Source organism: Elgaria multicarinata, chromosome 14 (genome assembly GCF_023053635.1).
Source record: "Elgaria multicarinata webbii isolate HBS135686 ecotype San Diego chromosome 14, rElgMul1.1.pri, whole genome shotgun sequence".
Classification (NCBI taxonomy): domain Eukaryota; kingdom Metazoa; phylum Chordata; class Lepidosauria; order Squamata; family Anguidae; genus Elgaria; species Elgaria multicarinata.
Window position 1 is genome coordinate 6,377,661 of NC_086184.1, and position 20,637 is coordinate 6,398,297.

Consider the following 20,637-nt stretch of genomic DNA (forward strand, 5'->3'; position numbering starts at 1 on the left):
CCTTCTAACAGGTGAGGACAGGGCCGGTGACAGACTATTTTGTGCCCTAGGCAAGGTGAGCTACTTGCACACACACCCAAATTGCGCAGAAGTCCGAACGTGTGCGCCGAGTGGAGAGCTGGGACTGGCTCACTTCGATTTGGGACTGAGCCATCTGGAATTCACCGGAACTTGCTTCCCTTTGAATGCAACCCGCTATGCAGCCTGGCGTCCCGATCCCCTCCGCACGTTTACTCGGGGGAATAAGGCTTCCGAGTAAGGAGGCATAGGTGGATCGGGCTGCACTGGTGCCTCCTGGTGCAACGCTTTCTCGGATGCAAGTCCCGTTGATCCACACACGCAGGTTCGGGAAGCAGGAGAGTTTTCCTTGCGAGGAGTCCACAAGTCCCTAGCTTTCCTGGGGGAAGGGAGAGGGAGTCCTGCTTGCCCACCTGCCTGGACATCGCGGCCTGTTTGAGGAGAGAGGTGAGGCGACCCGGTGCCCTTTCCTTGGAGTAAGGCAGAGGCTAGCTTGGGCCAGGGTCACGCTTGCCACATGCTTTTTCTTCTTCTTCTGGCAGTGGCCTCCCAGCTCTGGGAGGGAAGCTTCCGGGCAGCTAGAGCGGCTCTGGGAGGGCGGCTTCCAGGTGGAAGTCCGAATGCGGAACCCCACCCTCCCCTGTGTCCCTGGCTTCGCTTTGGCTGGGCAGGTGCGGGGTGCCACCTCGCCTGCCCAGGCCCAGCTGAATCCTCAGGCTGGACCGGACCGGCTCACAGCCAACAACACACATGAGTGCTGTACGGCACACGGTGCCCCTCTTAGCTTGGCGCTCTAGGCGGCCACCTGAGTGGCCTCTATGGTAGCACCAGCCCTGGGTGAGGAGTTAAGGCACAGAGAAAAATGCAAAGGGAGAGAGGGAATCTAGTGCCAGCCCTTTATTTCCCAGCACATAGCACATTTTATTTATTTATTTACTTATATTTTATTCCATAACACATTTTTATTATAATCGATGCATTTTATATGCATGCGGCTGTAACGTAGGTATTTTGGCATGTTTTTTTTTCCCCAGCTAAAAACTGCTTCACAAAATTCAGAAGAGTGTGAAATTGGAAGGGTGATGTGTTCCAATCAACACATTTGTATGCAGATAGCGTCTGTTCACTTCTAAATGGCACCAGACAAAATCCTCAACCCAAGTAAATAAGGATGCATCATCCCTGGTAAATCTGGACCCTTGGGAGCATATAGAGATGTCTGACTCCATTTTTCTAGAACTCCAAACTGTTTCCTAAAAATAACTTTGGGCTCATCTACACCAAGCAGGATATTGCACTATGAAAGCGGTACGAAAGCGATAAATAAAAGGCAGGAGCCACACTACTGCTTTATAGTGATATTGCAGTGCACTGACAACTGTTCGGTACCATTGACACATACCATATACTGCTTTCATACCGTTATATCCTGCTTGGTGTAGCTCCTGCGTTTTTTATTCTGCTTTCATAGTGAAATATCCTGCTTGGTGTAAATGAGCCCTTCTTCTCTTGAAGAAGAGGATTCCATGTACCCTTAGGATTTTAGAAGAAAAGGAGAGATGTCACTGCCTTCAGAAATACTGCAGTCAATATGATTTGAGGCAGTCTCCTTCAAGTGTGCTGTCCCCATGGACTTGGTGTCCATGATTAGTTTGTTAAAGAATGGGATGGCAAACTGAACTAAAATCTACAGAAGCACCTACTTGTATATGCCGAGCTTCATGAAGAATTCAGAGATGCATTAAAACAGATCAGAGATTCTTTTATATATAATTGAAGAGAGTGGCACATTCCCTGACAAACAGACTCTAGGGATAAACACTGGAGTAAATCAAACTTTTCACTTAATGAAGCAAGCTACTTTCCCCCCAGAATCATGCTTTGTTGTCTAATTTCCCCCGAAATGTGAATGCTTCGGGCAAATCAAGAGAACAAATGATTTAATGGCATTAGCAACACTGCTCAGTTTCTGGTAATGAGACAATAACACATCTTGAACTTAGCATGAAAATTCTTAACTAGGTTTATTAAACTTTATTAAAAATTTAAATTGTTTTGCAAGCCTGCGCTTCTCAGGCTACAGCTATGGTGCTTCTTGGAAGATGTGAAGCAATTTATTGGATTATCAAGTATTATGGAAAGTCCAGAGGTTTGGAAATTGATAGTTAAAATATTCAGGTCTCAGAAGGAGAAGAAGTCACATGTTTGGCTTCTGCCTCAAAAATAGATTTGCCAGCCTCAAAGTAAAAGGTAAAACAGTTGTGGTTTCTCTCCCCATTTCCACAGTCCTTTGATGTCATCTTATCTGATGAACGCATAGCAACTGGCACGTTGCTGGTGGAAGACGAAGTATGGATGATAAGACCAGAGGTGGGAGTGAGAACAAGAGAGGGTCAAGAGGGTCAAATTGAAAAATGGGTAAGGTCATGGGGGTCACATTCCATATGTGGTCAAAGGTAGAGTGGGCAGGCTCAGATGTGATTATTATTAGGCATGTGCTCCGCTCCGATTAGAAGCACAGAAGCAGGAGCGAATTGGCCTGCTCCACCTTGCCCAGAGGCGGAGTAGAAGCGGACCGCGGAACCCTAGAAGCAAGGCGAAGAGAAGCGCCCATTTTCGGAGAGCTCCAATTTCCGCGGTCCGATCCGATCGCCATCTTGAAACATTTCGCCCATAGGATTGCATTGCGGAAAAGAAAGGGGGATAACTGTGTTGTTTTTGAAGCTATCCTTCTGAAAATTCTTGTGCTTGGAGAGACGTGGATGGGGGTCATTTTGAGACTACTCTCAGCTCTCTGCATGCTGCGGTTCGTGTGCTAGAATTTTTTAAAAAACCGGCGGGAAAATACCTTTTCCGAAGGGTTGAGGGGCAGAGTCAACTCCCGGTCATGATCACATGATCCCAAAGTTGGAGGAAGGGATAGGCAAAATGGGTAACTTGGGATTCTGGGAACTTCTCTTTCTTAGTCTGAACGGACTTTTCCCAGTGTTTTTAAAACAGTAGCCCCACCAAATGCACAAACACAACCTGAAATCATATACTAAGCCAATAATAAGAGATAGAAACACAGCACTGCTACCCACCCTAACTTTGGGGAACAACTGAAAAGATGTGGTGCAAGGGGATGAGCTCCCCTAGGGCATCCCATGAGGACATGCCCCCACTCTCTCCTGTACTTGGAGGGCAATCAGAGCCCTCCAAAGAGAGTAACCCAGTGGAGCAATGCCTATCATGAGTTGAAGTGAGAGTTCTACTCCTCAGAGCTCTCGTGGTGAAGCAATGGCTTTCATGAGTTGAACTGGCAGCTGCTTCCCCCTCCCCTGGGCACGTCCCCCTATTGCTGGTAAAAGACAGATATAGCCTTTTTAAAAAAGTTCTTCTTGTTGTTTATTCAGCAACACTGCTGCTTTTAATTCCACCCCTCCTTCGTTTATTTATTTATTTATTTATTTATTTATTCCATTTTATATGCATTACTGGCTTATCCTTGGCTCGCTTCCTTATGCCCCCAGAAATGTCTGCTGCCTGCCTGCCTTCCCTCTCTCCTCCCCTGCCCGCCTCGCAGGGATGTTGTGTGTGTCTGGCTTTGACTCAGGGGAGAAGTTCTTCCTGCGCTCACTTGGAGTTTTGGAAGTTCCAAATCCATTTTTCAAGTGTGGAAGAAGATTCATATAGGTTTATCTCTACTCCCCAATTCATGGCATCTTGGGATTTCCTTTGAAATAGCCCCATTGAGATGTCTGCAAGTTTAAGCCCCGCCAAAAAACAGGGGATGATGGGACTGCCTTGAGTCTGGGTGTGCGTGTGTATCCCTGGATAAGCTATCGTGGTGAGTTTGAGGTTTTTAACGTGCAAATTGACGGAGCTATCGAAAGGGGTGTGAATGGGGAGTTGGATTTTCATAAATTCCCAAAAATTCAGGGGATTATGGGATTGCCTTGAGTCTTGGCGGGCGTGTGTATACCTCCATGAGGTGTCATGGTGCCAAACATGAGGTTTCTAACTTTCACAGAAAAAAAGTTGTATACTTTTTAAGCTTAATGCAAGCCTATGCGGGGGGGGGGAAACGGAGCTCCGATCCGGATCCGGAGCTCCGCAGTGGAGCGGAGCGGGCATGGGTGGAGCAGGGGCGGAGCGAAATGGCCCGATCCACAAATCATGGATCTGGAAGTGAAGCGGAGCAGGGGGTCCGTGCACACCCCTAATTATTATCATGTTAAAGCCAACTTAGATAAAAGCAGGACAAGGCTTCTGCATACCTACTCAGAAGTAAGCAGGGCTAAATCACTCAGCAGCACTTTCAGAGAGCATCCGAAATACCAGGCCTCACAAATAAGCAGGTCTCTTGTCTGGAAAAAAGAAATGTGCTGCTCAAAATGTGTGTCTTACTAGTCCTGATGGCTATGTGCTACTTCCAGTATCAGAGGCAGTTGTTGGGGAACATGGTGGGGGGAGTGCTGTTGCACCCTGTCCTGCTTCTGAGTTCCTGTTTGACAGCCAGCTGGTCACTGAGTGAATAGAGTGCTGGATCAGATGGACCCTTGGTCTGACCCAGCAGGGCTGTTCTTATGTTCAATACAGCTGGAAGTAAGATATTACATTACACACGGAGAAAGGAGAAAGCCCAAATCCTCTTTTGGATGTTCCACTAGAGCAGAGCCACCAAAACACTCAGTTGATATGTACAACATTTGACTGGTCAATTGAACACGTTCTTTTTTTAACTGGTCCAATGCCCAACTCTGCTACTCATGGTGGCTATCTTGCCAGCCAGCCGGGCCACTTCAGCTATGCTCAAGGGATTGGCTTGTTCGGCAGACCGGACTGGTGGGGCAGGGGAATAGGAAAAAACACACACACATACATTTCCAGAAGAAGCAAGGGTTACATTTCTCTGGGGAAAAATAATAATAATGCTATGAAACAGCCCCTCTGCCTTCATATTGTAGTGCCTTCTCTTCAAAACACAGTTGTAAGCCTGTACAAGTTCATTACTGTGCCGGCAGGGAGCAATTCCCTATTAGGAGTCAGAACAAGGAAAAAAATAGCAACGGTGTGGTAGTTTGCCTCAAGCTCTTGAATTTAAAGTCTGATAGGACTTTTTTTTTTTCAGACCAGCTCTCACAATACAATTATACTTGATCATCTAATAAGAATTTCCCCTCTTCTTTTTAGCAAATGTTCTTTTGAAGTGTATGAGTGGGAATACATTTTGGGTTCTTTAAACTGCGTTGTTCAACGTGTGCCTTATGAAGTTGTGTGGATTGCAAGAAAACTTAGTATCCTGCTACAACACGTTGTTGGCCAGCTAGGTTTGCTAATGGCCGATGATCAAGCAGGACAGGCTGCAATGCCACGGCGTTACGGAGCGCATCGCTAGCTACAATGAAAGCAGACAAGTGGATCATGAAACACATCAAGGAAAAGCAGGAAGTCTTCTTACTACCTGTTTTAGATCCCTCACTGAACTATGCCCAAAGAAAACTTGCCGCCCACAAGGGAAAGCTCTTGTAGAAGACTTCAGAGACTTTCCCCGAGATAAGGTTATGAGATATGTGGCACGAACGATTAATGAGGGAGATGAGACAAACACCTACCTTGCCCTTAAGTGTGCAGATGGAAGAGAACAGAGAAAAGTGTGTGGAGTGGGGGTGGGGTGGAGAGAAGTGCTTAAAATACTTGCGAAATAAAAAAAAATTACTGAAGCTAGTCCACAAGTCGGTATTACTTTGGTGGAGATGATGCATAGACAACCAAGGGCAGAATCCAATGGGGTACTTCTGCCCCCAGCAATTCTCCTCCACCCCACTGCTTGCATTGCAAAAATGGCACCCACTGCTTATTCAATGGTGATTTATCACAACTAGAGCAAGCATAAGGGAGTTCCACCAACCTGCCTCCTTCCAGAAATGAGAATTTCTACTCATTTGGGGGCTTCCCCTAGGAAGCTCTAAATCCCCCTTGTATAAGTGCTGTGTTCCACTTCTGCTAAGGAATAGGTGGTACCTACTACTTGTGCAATGGAATCAGCAGGGCAGAAAGAGAAGATTGAGGGGAGACATGATAGCACTCTTCAAATACTTAAAAGGTCGTCACACAGAGGAGGGCCAGGATCTCTTCCCAATCCTCCCAGAGTGCAGGACATGGAATAACAGGCTCAAGTTAAAGGAAACCAGATTCCAGCTGGACATCAGGAAAAACTTCCTGACTGTTAGAGCAGTATGACAATGGAAACACTTACCTAGGGAGGTTGTGGTCTCTCCCACACTAGAGGCCTTCAAGAGGCAGCTAGACAACCATCTGTCAGGGATGCTTTAGGGTGGATTCCTGCACTGAGCAGGGGGTTGGACTCGATGGCCTTGTAGGTCCCTTCCAACTCTGCTATTCTATAATTCTATGAATCATCAAGGATAGAAGCATCCATTGGATACTTACTCATAGGGCTCATCTACACCAAGCAAGGTATTCCACTATGAAAGCAGTATGAAAGTGATATATATAAAAGGCAGGAGCCACACTACTGCTTTATAATGGTAATGAAGTGCACTGACAGCAGTTGGGACCCATGACACATCTACACCAAGCAGGATATAACACTACGAAATTGGTATGAAAGCAGCATATGGTCTGTGTCAATGGTCCCCAACAGTTCTTCAATACTGCTATAAAGCAGTAGTGTGGCTCCTGCCTTTTATATACCACTTTCATACTGTTTTCATACTGGAATATCCTGCTTTGTGTAGATGAGCCCATAGTATCATTTTTAAAAAAAGTATGAGGGGGGATGGAGGCTGTTGCCACTGGTAAGACTCACATTTTCCACTCCCCTTTCCCCTGCCATCACTCAATTCCCATGCCCATTCTTCTTCCTGTCGATATAGTGGTGAAATGAGAGTGGGAGTATTTTGGATCAACCCTGCCAAAGGGAAATGAACAGGAACTAGGGAAGGAGAAACCAATGATTTCAAAAATGCCTTTTTCCTTATCTAAACATGGTCCCTGGACCACTGCTCTCATCCATCACTCTATTAGTGATCTGGCAGCTGATTTTCTGACAGCCTTTTTCTATCCCACATGCACATTTCTTTTAAAAAGAATTGTTTTACTGGTCCTGGGAATGAAACACACACACACACACACACATCAATAACCACTGCTCTGGACTATGAACATGTCGAAGCAAGAGTATTCACTATTTACTAGAAGTATATAGTCATTTTCCTAGGAGGCTTCCCAACGTATCTCACAATGGTGGCAAAACGGCAGCTGGAATCTGCTGTTGGAGATAAGTCCATTGGAGATAATTCAAATCAAGGAGATAAATGAGCTCAACAGGGAATTGAGGGTCTAAAGCTGAGTCAAGCCAAGGCACAAGTAGTTGACCTCAAATCTTGAGGTTGTGTTCTCCAGTCCAAGGTATTACTACCTCTGGTCCCTCTCACAGAGCCTCTCAAACCATCGCAGACAAGGTTATGGCTACCAAACATGGAGAGACTTGTGTACAGCGGCCCGCAGTGGGCAATTACACAAGTTTCTCCTTCTCCTTGTCTGGCAGGGAGAAACAGGGACTTGCGCACAGCCGTGGACAGTGGCAGGAAGGTCTGTGGCATAGCTCCCTTCCTCTCTGCCACCATTGGATGCTCTGAACAACTCTCTCAAGCAAGGGAGCTGTGCAAAGTGACTGTCCATGGCAACGATAGTGACAGAAGTCCACAAGCTGGCCTGATTCTACACAGGTTGAGTCGGGCCAGCTCACAGACAAGGGTCTGGGGAATTGAGCTTTCAAAAGCTTGGCAGACTTGACCCTCTGGATGGATTCCTTCAACATCCCTAATTTCACTTAGACCTCATTCACACAGGCTGCTAACCTGTTTGAATCAAGTGGTTAGGGAGTGTGTTTGAAGGTATTACAAATCATTGTCCGAGTTCTTTACTTGAGTCTGGCCATTGGAGATGCACAACAAGTTCTATTTTTTTTTTTTTGGTCTATATGTCATTTTCTAGAGAGACTCACACACTGATCCATGAAAAATTGCACGCTTACATCTCGATCATTTCATTTGAAATAATTTCCTTTAATTTCAAGCTGGAGGTCAACACCCACAGCACAGTACTTCGTCTCTCCAAGTTTCCCTTAGCTAACTAAGCTCTTGAGCACAGACAAGATTATATCTTTCTTGCTCTACATCTAAGGTCATCAGTGTGATTTATTATGAAGATAGAGGAAATTAGGTACTGGAATTTTCAATATTGGGCATAAAATTTAATTCTGCTGTTGCTACAGAGCTAATGTATTTCTCGCTAACATGTCTCCATAGCAACTAGATAAGGACATTGCCCATCTTGAAAAAATATTTAAATGTGCCTTCCTGCTAGGGAAGTATGAGAAATTCATTTCAGTTTGTTCTTGATCAGGACTAACACAGATTGCACCTTTCGGACTGAACACCATCTCAAGATGCAATCTTCTGTCAAACTCCGCACATTTTCGAATTTGCAATGTGATTCACAGACCTCCCAAAATGGATTTGACAGCATGCTTTTGAAAAATGCATACACATATGCTTTAATGCATAGTTTTCAAAGATGCACAAAACTGATGTGTACATTTGGGGAACATATCTTTTCATGCAAAAAGACAAGAACAAAGCTCACAATTTACGATGGAATTTGGAGAACTTTGCTAAACTTGGGTTTTGCTGCTTGGTACATCTGTATTTTCTATTTATTATACCCAAAAAACCACTGACCAAAAAACCCGGGAGGTGAATTCAGGATATTTATCATTAAACTACTTTGCCAACTTGTGTGGGGTCTCCAGTTCTGAAAACATCTGATGCAAATGGAACTATTTTGACACAAATGTTTCATCAGGGCTGTGCTCATTTAAACCAGATTCAAAAAAAAAAAAAAAAGGATCACTGAAATTGTTTACGCAGTGATCAATATTTCAAACAGGAAGGAAATGTGAGCAGACCCATTACCACTAAATAAATGGAATGCTTAATGATGTGAAGGACATCACGTTTATCCCTTTTTGAAAATGAAAATGTCAGTGAAATCACTCATTTGTTAACATTAAGAGTTGTTGTGAATTATTTCTCTCAGCAAGGGAACATCAGGGAATAAACAGGGATTTTGGAATTGTTATGTCTACAACCCTGGCATGAATTGAACGGACCACACACTGATTTCCATATATACAAGGTGGGGGATTGTCTTGCTTCTATTGAACTCTAGCCGCACCTCAGGCCTCTGGTCTCATGATAAACTGCTTTTGAACCTGAGAAGAATTTTAGTGGGGTGTGTGTGGAGAGAATTTGTACTATTTTAGGGATGTGCTGCAAGCAAACTCAAGCTGGTGTAAATTCTTCAAATTCTACCTCAAAACTCCTTTTGTCTCATGTACGTATCAGTTTGCAATCGCTCTGTGTGGGTTGTTGTAGTTTTTGATAAAATTTGTGGGGGGTACATAATTCCTCAAATGTACACATCAGAGGTGTGCGTCATTGAAATATATACATTCTTCTCCCATTGATTAAAGCATTTTTGTAAGCTTACATTTTTTCATACACATTTTTCATTCGTGTCCTCGTTTGGTTTGAGAGATGTGAACGGGGTGAACCCTGATCCAAAATGAACTGCAATTAATTTCTCATACATTTGTGGAACTATTGAACAGCAATCATACTTTTAAAAGGGGGAGGAGTTAATTCCACTGAGTGCACACATGCTATTCAGCACTTATAAGGTAGCCCTTTGGATCTCTGCATTGAAGACATCAAAGAATAGTGCAGTTAGAGAAGAACCCATAGATTTATCCAGCTCAACATTGCACAAAAGCAAAACAGTATTCATCCCCAAATTGTTCCAACGTGCTATAACAGCAAAAAACAGGGAGAAGAGGGGGAGATATATTTCTACAGCAGCAGTAACAACAACGGAAAATAATCATGATTATCAATGTGTCTAGGTTACTAATATCTCAAGACCCATGAAGAAATAAAAGAGCCAATCTAAAAGACTGCATTTCATTATCCTGTATCCCAGGAGGCCCAGTTGGTGCTGTGACTTGAATGATGGACATTAGGGGAGGGGGGTGAGTTCAAATCCCTTCTCTTTAGGGATGGACCAACTCATCTGCATCTGGGTCCATCTGGACCAGTATTCTGTTCACACCGGGGCCAACCAGCTGCCCACAGGAAATTCACAAGCAGGATATGAGTCCAAGAGCACCCTTCCACCCATGTTCCACATCAACTAGTGTACATAGGTTGAGCTTGAGTCCTGTGATGGAGCTTTTTATTGTCACAGCTGTCACCTTCTCTTCACAACTACTTGAAAGAAGAGATTGACACGACACGATCATGCCTGGTATGCAAATCATTATCATCATCATCATCATCATCATCGTCTCGTCAATTTGTTATCAGGTTAATATCTGTCATTCTTCATAGAGGACCGACAAATAAACCATCACGGTAATTAAAGGAGAATTGTGTGTCCCGCTGTGCCATTCTTCATTCCACTTGATGTGGACAAATAAATTGGAAGAATAACATATGGATGGAGACCAAAAAAGCCGCCCCCGTGTACGATCGTCCCATGTTTGTATCAGAGAGAGAGAGAGAGAGAGAGAGAGAGAGGAAATACATCAATAATACCCATCAATGTCGGTAACCTAGGCCATCTGGACGTCAAGCTGCAGTGCTGCCAAAAGCATATTAAAATATTTTAATCTCATTGTTTTCCCTCAAGAACGCCAGCTCACATGTGCAAGCGGAAGGGCCTGTTAAACATCCAGACTCATCAACATGGGCTCATGCTTGGCGTGTGATAGCTATTTAATTAAGAGGTACTGAAGAAGGGGTACTTAGTTACAAGGCAATAAGCTGGCTCTGAGGCACACCGCAGAGGCAGCCAATAATATTAGGATGGGGGGAGCACGCTGCATCATTACTTTGTTGTGCTGTGTAACTGAAAGAATTATTTTAAAAAGCTACTATTACTACTACTACTACTACTACTACTACTACTACTACTGCTAGCATGACTTGGCAAAGCCTGTCACATCCATCTAGAAAAAAAGCCATGAGAGAGAAAGAGATATAACCACCACCACAACAACAATAATTGAAGCACCAAAATCACCATCCTGTCCATGAAATAGTTGCCTCCACGCTCCACAAAGTGGCACTTGTTTAGTTACTTCCATTTGCTTTGAGGAATCCAAGACTGAAGAAAACTCCCAGGAAAATGCAGCTGCCAGGGATGGCAAAACAAGGATATTGCTGATGGAACTTGAATTTGGATAGGAAACTAGACCTGTCTAACCTTTTCACTGACCATAGGGACTGGCATCCTGACAAAGAGTTTTCTGCCATCCAGCAGAACTTGACACCTAAGACCACGAAGTCAGATCAGAATGTAAAGTCCCATTCAGCAAGCAGGATCAAGTCATGCTAGTCAAGGTTAGGTTAAGCTGACAGAGTCCAATCAAAGTCAACAGGTCAAGGGAAGACAGGGGATGTCAAGGCAGGAAGAAAAGGATCTTTGGTCACTCCAAGTTTTGTAAACTGCCCAGAGAGCTTCGGCTATTGGGTGGTATAGAATTGCAATAAATAAATAAATAAATAAATTATGCTATCTACTATAACAAAAGGAAGATGTTGTCTTAGCAGGAAGCTGAAACCAACTGAAGCCTTATAGAAATGCAATAAATAAATAAATAAATAAATAAATAAATAAATAAATTATGCTATCTACTATAACAAAAGGAAGATGTTGTCTTAGCAGGAAGCTAAAACCAACTGAAGCCTTATAGAAATGCAATAAATAAATAAATAAATAAATAAATAAATAAATAAATTATGCTATCTACTATAACAAAAGGAAGATGTTGTCTTAGCAGGAAGCTAAAACCAACTGAAGCCTTATAGAAATGCAATAAATAAATAAATAAATAAATAATGCCATCTACTATAACAAAAGGAAGATGTTGTCTTAGCAAGAAGCTAAAACCAACTGAAGCCTTATGTAGACAGGCAGGTCCAATGGTACTCAGCTAGGGATGGATGGAGTCACTTAAATCTTCAGGAGCCCTGCCCTCTTTTGTATCTGGTCAAGAGGGCAGGGCTGCTGCAGCTTGAACTGTTGTGATGAAGAGGGAATTTCACCAGGTGCAGCATGCATACAAATGACACCTGCTGAAATTCCCATTTCAATACAGCTGTTAAAGATACAGCAGCCCTGTCCTCCTTTCTATATGGCCTCTCTAGTATTCCAGAGTAAAAAGAAACCAAAGTAGCTAAAAATAAAAATAATGGAAAAAATATATGAACAAAAGTCAATCAACAGCACTTTAACAAGAGCAAGCAGCTTAAACACATACATGCGCAAGCATTATGACTTACGTCCAGATTGCAGGACTTAAAAGAAGGTGTGTCATACTTAAAAGCTAGCATTATCATCAGGAATCCTGGATTTTATGCAATGATTCAGTTCATTAAGGCACTTGTAAATTAGTCCTGGCTAAGTTAGGAAATGTTGTATGTTTATTAGTGAGGAAATTGCAAGCATGAATCAAGTTGTACTCATGTAAGATTCGGTCATGCAAGGAATTGCGTGTGCTCTAGTCTCATCTAGCAGAGCACTCAAGCATATCAGCTTCCAAGGCACGGCTTGCAAGTTTGTAGCAAAAGCATATGCTGAAGAAGAGTTGTACATCCACACACACGGTTAACATTGGAAGTAGCTATGAAGGCAAGATTCTTCAGCAATCGCAATGGCCAGGAACTACACAGACAGGATGCACAGGGTGTTATTGGGTAAAGGCCAATAACACATCAGTGTGTCAGTCAAATCCAGAGAAGACTGAAAACTCAGAAGAGCTAGGGTGACCCTATGAAAAGGAGGACAGGGCTCCTGCAGCTTTAACTGCTGTGATGAAGAGGGAATTTCACCAGGTTCTCCATATATACAAACGACACCTGCTGAAATTTCCTTTTCTATGCAACTGTTAATGATACAGGAGCCCTGTCCTCCTTTTCATAGGGTCACCCTAGAAGTGCAGAAATTATCCATTCTTACAGGAACACTGGAATCTACCTCCTAACAGTTCAGAATACCTGTCCCTCTAGCTCAGTTGTTGTCTAGTATGGTTAGCAATGGTTTTCTTTTCCCCCATCACCTGTATCTGGGAAAGATGCAGCTGGACAGCCATCTTTCAGGGTTGCTTTAAGGTGGCTTCCTGCATTGTGGACTCGATGGTCTTATAGGACCCTTCCAACCCTACTATGCTAGGATTCTATGATTCTGCTGCAAAGCATGTGCTATGACACTGAGCTACATCAGCTTACCAGAAAGGCACATTCTGTATCAGCTACACTGTTTGCTCGTGCATTTCCAGCCCAATTTAAAGTGGTTTAAAGTGGCTGAAGTAGGGAAGTTAGTCGCTTGGGAACCCAGACCTCTTTGAGCTCAACAGAAACACACACACCCTCGCTCACCGAACTCAGCTTATATCTGTGAGCCAAGCTGCAGGGCCCTAAGGTTGGCCACAGAGACCCTGCTATCTCTCTCACACACTCCCCCCCCCCACCACCATTAAAGTCAAGCAGATTGGCAGGTCCAAGGAACAGAACCTTTTCACTGGCAGGCCCATCTTTGTAGGGCTATCTATTTGTACATCTCCCCCACCTTCCATTGAAGACTATTAAACATAATTCTTAAAGATTTTTGTTGTTGTTGTTATTGTTGTTGTTTTAAATAATGAAGTTGGCTTGGATTTTTTAAAATTCCACTGCTCATTATTTTATATTATGTTGTCTGCAGATTGCTAGACTGGAATTGACTTGTTTGATGCCACTGTTAAAAAATAAAATAAAATAAAAAAATGTGTGTGCAAGTGTGTGATATATCTGTATCTAGAACTAGATTGATACATCGATAGCTATTCCAGTAAATCATGGTTTATTAGAGAAAAAGATACACACTGGGCCAGTGAGTTGCTGTTAACACACGATGTATTAAGTTTCCCCCACGAACTCTTGGAAACTGCACCGTAGGCATGGCTATAACGAAAGTGGCCTCCTATTATGACTGACTTACAACTCATAGAAACACACCATCAGCCACTGATTGCGCACCCCAGTCCCCAGGTACCTAAGGTTACAAGCCATAGCTTTCTGCCACATTGCCGCATGATTGGGAACAAAGACGCGTTCTGTCTTTATTTCTTGTTGACACAGCAGTGACTTGTAACAGCATTTCTGTCGCAGGAACACAGATTGCCAGCATGTCGCTTTTCCAGACAAGTAACTTTTCAGAAAATGACCATACAGAGTTATAGCTAATTCATTTTCCCCACTCCAACCTGATGACTATAACTCATTATAGCATTTTATTGATCAACTCAGCCGTGTTCGTCCTTATAGGGAGCAAGTTCAATAACACTCAATATTACATTTTTATTACACCCGAGATGCTTGGTTTGTCTGTGATTTTTTGTTCTTTGGCTTCCCTCTGAGATTGCCATTAGGATGGAAAAAACACACACAACAAAAGCTAATGCTCCCATTATCAAAATGTTGTGCATGGCACAACTGTATGCCCACTAGTGCACCTTTGCATTCTAAAGTTCATCCAATCAACCACCTGGGCTCTAATTTGCAAAGCAAGTCAATGCCATAGCCATGATGGCACCAACAGGTTGCCCTTGGAATTGCACACATGAGGGTCTTCATTTCTCACCACGTCTGAGATGCATTGGTTTCCTGGTTTCGTTTCCTGTTTTTGTTTCCTGCATTGTTACGTTTCATCAGGCAGTTTGGTCCTTGTTTCTGAACTCTCCACTGATCAGCCAGTAGTGCTGTTAGGTAATTTTAAACTTTGGCCTTCATGGTCTCATGGGAAACCTTCAGATGGCCATGTATTGCTTTCAAATGCCATTCTATGCTTTACAACTGCTTTCACATGCCCATGCCCATGCTGGGGCAGTATTCAACTATGCAATTCTTCAAATTCAAATAGTGCGAGCGGAACTCCACTGCATCTCTTCATTGTGTCAGTGGGCATCCATTTTGCTAGCGCAACTGGTTGAGCAAGCAGCTGAGTAACCATAAGAACATAACAAGTGTCCTGATGCTGGATCAGACCTATGGTCCATCTAGTCCAGCACTCTGTTCACACAGTGGCCAACCAGCCATCAGCCAGGGACCAACAAAGCAGGACATGGTGCAATAGCATCCTCCCACCCATGTTCCCCAGCAACTGGTGCACACAGGCTTACTGCCTCAGATACTGGAGATAGCATACAACCATCAGGGCTAGTAGCCATTAAAGCCTTTGTACTTTAACACCTAATTTAACTTAAATTTAAACTTTGCTGTTTTAATTCCGTACTTTAATCTATATCAACTTCTGCTGTGTGGTTTTACCCTGGTTGTGCTTTTTATATTGTATTTTGTATTTGTGTTTTTAGACTGTTGGTTGTTTTATTAAGCTTTTCATGGTTTTAATTTTTGTGAACCACCCAGAGAGCTTCGGCTATTGGTGGTATAAAAATGTAATAATAAATAAATAAATAAATAAATAAATAACCCATAGCTCCCTTCCCTGAATTTTTTTTTAAAAGGATGCTTTTTTTCTGGTGGATGAATATAGAGCTTCTGATAAACATCTCATAAGTGCATTGACCTTCAAATTTAATATAAAGTGAAAAGGATCCTTCTTTCTTTCTTTCTTTCTTTCTTTCTTTCTTTCTTTCTTTCAAACCTCTTCAGTCCTCTAGCACACGCAAGAACTCAGACCTTGTAGCTTGAGGCTAGGAACCACCACAACTGCTGGAAACACGAATTTCAGGACAAGAGGTCATGATGTGTGTGCGGGAGTGATTTCAGAGGTGACAGTGGTAGCTCATGTGGGTTAGTGGGAATGAAGAATTCGTAAAATGTTTATTTCACTTTGGAAGCCAAACTTGGTGGCTCAGAACTTCATGTTACAGGGAGAAACTCAGAAGCATACCTATCCAAAAATTAATGGAGAAACAAAACCAAGCTCATATTGGCAGTAAACACAGATAACTCTGTAAATGGAGAGGGAGAGAGAGAGAGAGAATGAGAATCCTTTTAAACCAGGCCCAGTCTGTTTCAACACTTACCCTGCCCACAGGTCTTGGAAATGGAGGTCTCTGATTTTCAGGAATTAAGATTGGAGTTGCTACAATAGACCTTCTTTGTCTTACAATCCCAAGGCTACTTTCTGCTTTAAAGATTTCCTAAAGAAAGAAAGAATAATGAGATTAATTAGCCCAAAGGTTCTTAAGACAGCACAATTTATTATCCTTCTTGTGAACTTTTTTTTTAAAAAAAAACACCCTGATGAATAAAAGGATCCATGAGCCAAAGTTCTACTAATAGACTTTCTCAACCTTCATTAGCTGTAGAAGTATTGTTAGTTCAAGACGGGGAATCAGGGTTGTGATTAATGAAGATCATCATTAAATCTCCTTCGAGTGAAATCTTCAGGATCATTCTATTTGTGATGATGCCGATAATGATTGATAACTCCTGCTTCACCTTGCATTCCTACCTACAGGCATGCTTCGAAGAAAGCAGTCACAGGTATATCTGCAGCTCTCTGGTTCTGATGAAGGGAAGATTGGGGGAGAGATGCCCATTCAGCTTCAATGTATAAGATCTTTTACCTGTTTTTATCTTATCAGACACTAAGTAAGTATGTTTCACTTTCCGAAGCAGTGTTATAGATGTCTCTGCAATAGCACAGAACTAGGGGATAGGCATTCATGAGAAATTTCTTTCAATTTATTTATTTATTACCAGAATTTACAACATCTGCACCTCCTGGACCTGACTGAAGACTCAAATGCAATCTGCAGTCATAGACCATATATTTCTGAGTATGCAATGTGATGTGTACTACCCTTCCTCACAACTGTGCCTCAGTAGGCCACCTGCTGTATCTTCCATATGCTAGTTTCCATTGTGCTCCATCCTCTCTTTTCATTGGTATTGATCTACAAACACTTCCATGATGACACTTTAGCTAGGATTTGGGTTGTGTCAGCAAAGCATTAGGGCTGGAAATCAACTTTGCCAATTGAGTCCATCTGGAATGCCCATGTATCGACAAGGGACTTAAAACATGTGTTATACATTAGAGATGGCTATTTTTTTTTCCTCCCCTGGAAGAGCAGACACGAAAATGTCAAACAGTAATTTGGGGTATTTCATTCAGAAATAGGGATGTATGGACTCACTTCTGACCATGCTTCGTGCTGAACTCTCACCAGCCAACCACACCTGTTTGATTGCATGAGCAAGCCACCACACCATAAAGGGGACATTTTGTAACATTACAGGCATTAATGGACCATTAAAACTTGCAGAAATGGCATTTTGCATAAAATGCTTAGCCTGGAGAAGAGAAGATTGAGGGGAGACATGATAGCACTCTTCAAATACTTGAAAGGTTGTCACACAGAGGAGAACCAGGATATCTTCTCAATCATCCCAGAGTGCAGGACATGGAATAATGGGCTCAAGTTACAGGAGATTCCGGTTGGACATCAGGAAAAATTTCCTGACTGTTAGAGCAATATGACAATGGAACCAGTTACCAATGGAGGTTGTGGGCTCTCCCACACTGGAGGCATTCAAGAGGCAGCTGGACAGCCATCTGCATTGAGCAGGGGGTTGGACTCAATGTCCTTGTAGGCCCCTTTCAACTCTATGATTCTATAAAAAGCTTTTTTTATGAAAAAAAGACTGTGTTGCCATTTTTTTAAAGAAATGGTGGCTTGCTGTGTGTTCAGGGAGCTGTTCATGGCTCATTGGGCACTGCAGACCACATAGCAACCATAGAGCTGAAAAGGGTCTGGTAAGCACAGAGGTCTGCAGACTAGAGCCCAGAAAACCAAGCAGGGTGGCGTTTGCCAGATTCCACCCCCATCTCAGACTCCCATAACATCCCTATTCAGAAAGCCTTGCATGAACAAGACATTGAATAACATGTTCCTTTCCTCTGCTCTAGGTGTCTCTGTGCCTCGTACTGTCTGAGTTTGGTGCAACAATGCTCCACATTGTTGCTCTTACTTAGGGATGGGCAATTAAGCAAAGGTTGAGATCACTAGGATTCTTCAAACATTGTCTCGCTGTTCATGTTGTGCCTGTTCCCTGTTTAAGGTTGTGATCCCTACACATGCTGGGCCAACAGGAAACTTGTGAAAATCAAGCAGCAAACAGATGTGGAATTTGCCCAAATTTACCCTCAATTGCACAACTTGTGTGGTGCAGAGTGGTAAGCAGCAGTTACTGCAGCCAAAACTCTCCCCACGACCTGGGTTCGATCCCAGCGGAAGCTGGTTCTCCGGCAGCCGGCTCAGGTCGACTCAGCCTTCCATCTTTCCGAGGTCGGTAAAATGAGTACCCAGTTAGCTGGGGGAAAGTAAACTGTGACAGGGGAAGGCAATGGCAAACCACCCCACTACAAAGTTTGCCAAGAAAACGTCAGTGAAAGCAGGCATCCCTCTAGGAGTCAGCAATGACTCAAGTGCTTTGCACAAGAGGTTCCTTTCCTTTTTTCCTGCACAACTTTCCTCCGTAGGCTAAAGCGGGACTAATTCAGTCTACAGGGAAATTTGCGCAAATTGGACATCAGCACATGTCTGGCAATTTGCAAATACGGCTCATGATCACATTCAGGGCTTCGGACAGGACGTTGTCTGTTCTTTTGGAGCAAAGTCAAAATTCTTATACATCCCTAGTTTTAATATTGGTTTTCAGGTTTGACGATGTCCAGAATAGGGAAATGGCCATGCAGGCAAGAATCACCTCTCTATCATATAGACATCAGGAGACCCACATGGGGAGAATCCTTCCATACCATTGTATGCCAAGCTTCATTACTTTTGAAAAGTTCATCCTAAGGCTGAATCCGTTCTTTTCCCAGCCTTCCATCTTACAGGCCTCTCTGGTCCCTTGGATTTGTTTTGTTTTGTCTTTCAATTTCTGTCCCTCCAAGGATCTGGGCCTGATAAAAATTCATGAGAAAGGGCAAGGCACAAAATATTTGATGTGTCAAGCAAAACAGAATGAAAACTGAATTCTGTCCAAAAAGGCAAAACACACATACAGCAGAAGTAAGCTTTCAAATCCACTTACAGCAGTAAACACAGACGGAGTTTCCCAGCTGCCATGTATTTGTGGCATAGGTTAGAAGAATGACAAGAATCAGACGTCTGCATTCTTGGAGCTATATAGTTACATGAACCCCCCCCCCCCCCCCCGTTACATCAACCAAAGAACAGGAGCTACAACAACAACGTCCACTCTTGTGAATTCCTGGGAGTCAATCCAGGACAGCTTACATGCATACAGTACTAATTATCTTACTAAGACTGCAGTAATGACAAAAAATATCCCTCCATGGACTGATAATGCAAACTTTGCAATCAAGACAACACAGGCCCTTTCTACACCCAAGGATTATCCCGGGAAAATGGAGGGATTGTCCCTGCCTGCTCCCAGAATCCCCTGTGTGTCATTTGCAGGGATGATCCTGGTAAAAAAAAGCAAGTGTAGAAACAGCCCCAGCTGCAGATGGGTTGGTGGAGAGACTGTGGGAGGATAGACATGCCTTCCCATTTCTACCCCTTTAGGGGGGAACTGATAAGACTTTCGTCCATTTTTCAGCATTCAAATATGGAAAGGAAATAAAATAGATACACCTTTGTAAATTTCCATCAATGAAATTTAAGAGGGTGAATGGTGAGAGGATATTTATGGGGAGGAATGTTTCTGTGCTCCTCCCTTGTTTAAAACTGTGTGTATGGGGGGGAGGGGTGATGTTCCTTAATGTGTTCTCAGATCACAGTTGCATGACTCCTCAATCTTCAGCTTCTGTGCCATTTTTATTTATTTATTTTGATTTCACAATGTGAAATCAGAGCAAGGGTGTCCTGCATTTATGCTGAATGGATGAAGATAGCACATAGGTGAGCTATGGGATTCACCAACACAAGATGTCATGATGGCCATCAATTTGGATGGCTTTAACGGGGGATTGGACAAATTCCTGGAGAAGAAGCCTATCGATGACTAGTAGTCCTGATGGTTCTGTGCTACCTCCTGTATCAGAGGCAGTGGGCCTGTGTGCACCAGTTGCTGGGGAACATGGGTGGGAGGGTGCTGTTACACCGTGTCCTGCTTGTGGATCACTGGTTGGCAGCTGTTTGGTCATTTGGTCTTCGGCTGATACGCCAGCTGCGCCCCTTCTTAGAGTCAGAAGACCTAAAGACAGTAGTGCATGCGCTGGTAACCTCAAGGCTTGACTTCTGCAATGCGCTCTACACAGGGCTACCATTGTATCTAGTTCGGAAACTTCAACTAGTTCAAAATATGGCAGCCAGGTTGGTCACCAGTACATCTAGGGGTGAGCATATTACCCCAACATTAAAATCACTCCACTGGCTGCCAATTAGTTTCCGGGCAAAGTACAAAGTGTTGGTCATTACCTTTAAAGCCCTAAATGGTTTGGGTCCAGGTTACCTGCGGGATCGCCTGCTCCCATACAGTCCGCCCCGCACACTCAGGTCCTCTG

At 43.3% G+C, this 20,637-nt stretch overlaps 1 protein-coding gene across 1 annotated transcript in view; it reads right to left on the reverse strand.

The window, feature by feature from the left end:
- The window catches only part of CDH13 (cadherin 13), a 694,106-nt gene that overhangs the window by 361,314 nt on the left and 312,155 nt on the right, over positions 1 to 20,637 (reverse strand). Inside the window, exon 4 of the mRNA XM_063141045.1 lies at positions 16,178 to 16,294. Within this exon, the coding sequence (XP_062997115.1) occupies positions 16,178 to 16,294 (117 nt within the window). The remainder of the gene's footprint in view (positions 1 to 16,177; positions 16,295 to 20,637) is intronic.